This window comes from Montipora foliosa, chromosome 9 (assembly GCF_036669935.1).
Source record: "Montipora foliosa isolate CH-2021 chromosome 9, ASM3666993v2, whole genome shotgun sequence".
NCBI lineage: Eukaryota > Metazoa > Cnidaria > Anthozoa > Scleractinia > Acroporidae > Montipora > Montipora foliosa.
Window position 1 is genome coordinate 41,968,943 of NC_090877.1, and position 5,688 is coordinate 41,974,630.

The 5,688-nt window shown below is 39.0% G+C and overlaps 1 protein-coding gene across 1 annotated transcript in view; it reads right to left on the reverse strand.

Annotated features, from left to right (window-relative positions):
- LOC137971848 (histamine H2 receptor-like) overlaps positions 1–1,069 on the reverse strand; it is a 1,476-nt gene extending 407 nt beyond the window's left edge. Inside the window, exons 1-2 of the mRNA XM_068818595.1 lie at positions 1,043–1,069; positions 1–262 (exon numbers count right to left, since the gene is read on the reverse strand). The exon at positions 1–262 is cut by the window's left edge and continues 407 nt beyond it. Coding sequence (XP_068674696.1) covers positions 1–262; positions 1,043–1,069 — 289 coding nt within the window. The remainder of the gene's footprint in view (positions 263–1,042) is intronic.
- Between the last annotated feature and the right edge of the window lie 4,619 nt (positions 1,070–5,688).

Consider the following 5,688-nt stretch of genomic DNA (forward strand, 5'->3'; position numbering starts at 1 on the left):
TGCGAATTGCAGCGATGATAAAGGAAATACCCCACGTAGAACTTAAAATGCTGGTGACCCTACCTTTCGTCATCAGGGTTGCATAGCGAAGGGGCCAATAGACAGCTAAACAACGATCGGCAGAAATGGCGAGCAAGTTGTAGATACTAGATGCTAGAGCAATGTCTTTTGTAGCTTTCATGAGCCAACAGCTCTTACTGAACGAGTAGTCCATACAGGCAACACAATATTGAATTAAATTTATCGTTTGACGCAACGTTTTCTGTATCAAATCAAGGTGAATGGTTGATTCTCGACCAGCATTACCAAGACCGAGGTCACAGTTTTCCGCAATACGGACCGACCCTTAGCTAGTAAATAACTTTTTTTCCCCTCTCTCTCTCTCTTCCTCTCTGAAATCACTTATTTAATTGTTGACTCGCACCGTGCTTGATAGCGAATGCAGTAGGCGAACGTTTCAAAGAAAAATATTATTATTTGAATTCTTTTCCCACGACTCTTGTCTAATAAAAATCTGTTTTGAAACACTAACTTCTGTATATAAACGGATTCGGTGTCAAAACATGGAAATTTAAGGTCATTACACAAGCTCACGCAACCAGGGCTAGGATTCCGACAGGGTTAGCTGGCAAGATAGAAAAATTCCGCCCGCTCCAAGAGCCAATCAGATTGCAGGATTTGCAGAATTCCGCCCGCTCATTGAAAAAGAAAAATAAAGTGGAATATTTGCCCCCAAAACAGCCAGATCGCTCTGCCAAACACTACTTTCATCTATATTTCGGGGCAGTTGTCAATACCACACATCCTCAGAAGATTGTTTCACTCTCTTTCGAGACGATCAAAAATATCTTTTGAGCAATTAACAATCGGGTCGTTTGATTCGAAAGCAACAAGAGAGCGTCCAGCAAGATCTTTCTTGTTTTTTATTCTCGTCAAATGGAACTGAAGTTGACCAAGCTCCACTCCAGAAAATCTTCGAAAGCCATAGAGAAGAAATGTTTTGACTGGAACAACGAAGCGTCAATTGCTCGACTGCCCACACTTGGGCATGTTTATACGTTTTCTCCATTTTACGGACTTGAATAACGTGTACACAGCTCATAAAATAAGCCTCGGTAGAATAGACCTTTCACCTTGATTTGATCAAGAAAACTTCATGACAAAGGGTAAGTTTCCTTTCAAAAACCAGCACAAATTTTTCATCAGTCACTCTCACTCCGAGGTCTGTAAGTTCATCATGCAATTTATCCTGATTACTCAGCATGCACCGTTTTGCCGAAAGGATTTATTCTTCCAAAGTATCAGTTTCAAATTTGAATTATTCCTTTTGAAGTTTTCTCGAAAGCAGTTAGTTAAATACCAATGAATTCGTGTCCTTTAGCGTTGTACGTAGTTCAGCAAACAGTGCACAATCCAACTGATCTACGCCAATCGTAATATATAGATTCAGTCAAGCCTAAAAGCGGAGCTCCCTGGTTATTTATTCTTACTGCCTATAGGGTTGGTGAAAATAAAAGGTTTCGAATTGTCCGCGTTTTGATGTTTCCGGTTGCTGCTTTAAAAATAAAATCAATTTCTCTGCTTGCTTCTTTAGAAAAATTCATTGCCTAACTAGTGAATTCCATGGTACATTTTACGCTAAAAACCAATATCGCATGAATCACGAAGGGATGAGTACGATATCGGTTTTTCCAGTAAAATTTACTTTGGAATGGACCAGTTTAGCAATGAACTTTTCTTAAATTTATATCCCTCCGATGCTTAAAAAAAAACAGCTGACCTCTGTAAGCTCTAAGCTTGAGCCCGCGATATGGTCACGTGACACTGGTCAGCGGATACCTTGTTTTGACAGGTGTCAATTGATCAAGACTCAAAGATGTATGCTGTAAACTAGCATGATACTGGTCACATTGGCATACATGGAGGGGTGGACGGACGTACGTACGTACGTACGCACGGACGGTCAATAAGGTCATGGCTATAAAACCAAAATTTCTCGCATCGGTGGGTTACCATATTTTATTTCATAGATACTGACTCTATCCACGATTTTTATTCACTCGTTGTTTCGTATCAGAAACTCACTCGTTCGCTGCGCTCACTCATTCGTTTTCTGATACTACTCAACTCGTGAACAAAAATTCGTACGCGCGCATTTTCCATGAAGTAATCTCTATTTCTTAGCTATGGTGCTCCGCGCGCGCACGCCTTCGGCGCGCGCGGGCTCTGCTATAATTTATTCAAGGTTATATTATTCGATCAAAAAATAAAATAAAATAAAAACATATAATAGCCCACTTTCGATGTATTATGATTCAGTCCTAAACAAAAGGCATCATCTCGAGGCTCTGGGGAATAAATACAAGGATTTGTATGAGTTTATTCCCCAGAGCCTCGAGATGATGCCTTTTGTTTAGCATGAGGAGCTTAACTTGGGTCAGGAATGTGGGTCCCCGCTTTTAAGGTAAAAAAAAAAACCTAAATCTCAGTGGGAGTTGTAACAAGACTCACACTATAAGGCAGAGGGAGAGACAAAAGAGAGAGAGGTGTTAATCTCGACACATTTGTTGGGCCGACCTCGTCATAAAGTTTTTAATGACGACAAATATCTCAAATTACTTCAAAATAATTTTGAGTGACGAATCAAAATACGGTCCAGAGGCACAATAAATCAATTTGAAATATTTTCTAAAACACGGTTTACAATGGCCAGCATCATGCAATTAAAAAATTGAATTTTTTTTCTTTATTCTCTTTATTTCAAATTAATTTAAACACAGGCAAATTATATCTTAACTTTCAGGCTACCGAGATGCAACTTGTCACGGTTTTGCCCGGCATACACTTTTCTCAACAGCAACGGTGAATTGGTTCTCTTCTGATTTTAAAGCAATCCATTTTTAAGTTTTATACTTATATAGAGCGGCGGAGATCTAACCCGAAGGTCATGGGTTCAATTTCCACCCTGTCAGAGTTTTTCTCTGTCCTTGTGTGGGCCCATTTCCATCAGTAGGGCTAACGCCCACATGGTTCATATGGGATAGAAATCTAGCACTTCACATTACACTCTATTCAGTTAACTCTGTTTAACATATAAGTGCTACACGGCCAACGTTTGTATAAACGTAACCTTTCCTTGCATTTTTAAGTCAGTTTATACTTATCGAACTCGATAACTGAGGAATTATAAAACTCAACATCTATTACACCTTCGAACATCTGCCTCCCTAATTTGCCGGTTAAACATGAAACATTAGTGATGTATTGGTGTAAATGTTAATTTAAACACAGGCAAATTATATCTTAACTTTCAGGCTACCGAGACTCAACTTGTTTTGCCTGGCATACACTTTTCTCAACAGCAACGGAGAATTGGTTCTTTTCTGATTTTAAAGCAATCCATTTTTAAGTTTTATACTTATATAGAGCGGCGGAGATCTAACCCGAAGGTCGTGGGTTCAATTTCCACCCTGTCAGAGTTTTTCTCTGTCCTTGTGTGGGCCCATTTCCATCAGTAGGGCTAACGCCCACATGGTTCATATGGGATAGAAATCTAGCACTTCACATTACACTCTATTCAGTTAACTCTGTTTAACATATAAGTGCTACACGGCCAACGTTTGTATAAACGTAACCTTTCCTTGCATTTTTAAGTCAGTTTATACTTATCGAACTCGATAACTGAGGAATTATAAAACTCAACAGCTATTTCACCTTCGAACATCTGCTTCCCTAATTCTCCGGTTAAATGATGAAACGTTAGTGATGTATTTATTGGTGTATTTGCTAATTTAAACACAGGGAAATTATTTCTCAGTCAACTTTCAGGCTACCGAGATGCAACTTGTTTTGCCTGGCATACACTTTTCTCAACAGCAACGGTGAATTGGTTCTTTTCTGATTTTAAAGCAAACCATTTCTAAGTTCTATACTTATGGAACTCGATAACTGAGGCATAAAACTCAACAGCTATTACTGCTTCGAACATCTGCTTCCCTAATTCTCCGGTTTAACATGAAACGTTAGGGATGTATTGGTGTATTTGTTAATTTAAACACGGGCAAATTATTTCTCAGTTAACTTTCAGGCTACCGAGATGCAACTTGTTTTGCCTGGCATACACTTTTCTCAACAGCAACCGTGAATTAGTTCTTTTCTGATTTTAAAGCAAACCATTTTAAGTTTTATACTCAGTCATGGAACTCGATAACTGAGGAACTGGGAAATTTAGAATGCCCAATTGTAGCTGTGTAAAATTTCATTCCGGGCTAATCGATTTCCCAGCATGTCACAGGCAGGCACATACAATATTATTCACATACTTATCGTTTTCCTGCTATCATGATATCCTGATATCATGAAATTGAACCTAACAGCAATTATTTTACCTCAACGTTTCAGCGTGAGCCTGTATACCGGGAAGGCTTCCAGCACCGAATTCCCCGATATCAACATTGTTTACTGCCTCCATAACTCGCTTGAAAACATCTGAATACAGAAATCCATGACATTCAGACGACGACTGCTCAATTAATCCCCCCAGAGAGGCCAACCAAAGTTATTCCGTAAGCTTCGTCCACGTTTTTCGGAACGTGATCACCATTTTCCCGCAAAAAATTACCGACTTGAAGGCGTCAGATCTCGCTTCAAAAGAGCTGAAAAAACTTTCCTTCGACACATTGGCTAAAATTTCGACCAACCAGTTTATTTGAAAGCCAGGCTGTACGGGTGAGAGAGTTAATCCATGAATCCTATAGAACGAAAAATGGTTCCGTGTCCCAGCACTAACCGCCACTGTCGATGCGCGCAAACGAACTGAAATAGATTTGTGTTCCCCACAAAATTCATCTCGCCCCTAAATATGGTCATTCAATAAAAAATAATTACTTTTTTCGCCTAACGTAAGTTCACAGTACAATCTGATCGATCCTGAATAATGCTTTAACACTTTTCTGAATACAAAATACCTTTTGTGTTATGTTTTTAGCCTTTGTTGCCGGATATCTACATCGTTAGGAGACGTCCAGCCGAGAATTCCTGAGTCGGCTTAAGCTCCTCATGCTGAATTTTAATATATCGAAAGTGGGCTATTGAGAGCTATGATATAAGCGATCAATACCTAGACACAATACAGAAACTAGTGTCCAAAATACACCAAGGAACACTCACTTCTTTGTCGATATCCACTCAGACTGTTTTAAGTAAGTTATACAGAAAAATTGGTCAAACCAGTTTAGCAAAGGAACAGAAAAATGGCTCTAAAAATCAGGGCCCGGTTGTTCGAAAGCCGATTAACTTAATCCAGGATTAGCGTAAACTTTGTTTCACGTTTTCCGCTTTTTGGTGAAAGTTTCTTTTGCTTATTTTTGTTTTTCAAGATTGACTTCTTCTCATGTAAAGTTCTGCCGAATATCAGCGTTGATCGGCATTTGGGAGTAGAGAAATAAACTCCTTGGTAAATTTTTAATCTGGGATTAGCGTTCATCGGCTTTTGAACAACCGGGCCCAGGTCAGCAAATCAAGAAACGTGAAACAGTTCAGCGAGACAGAAGTGTGTTCTCTCAGAAATTACTACGAGTCTGTTTGAAGTATTATATAATCAAACGTCAATCAAATCAAAGGAAATGTCAAATCAACGGAAATTATTTATTGTTCATTAAATAAGTAGCAAGCTGCTCGACAAGTGTT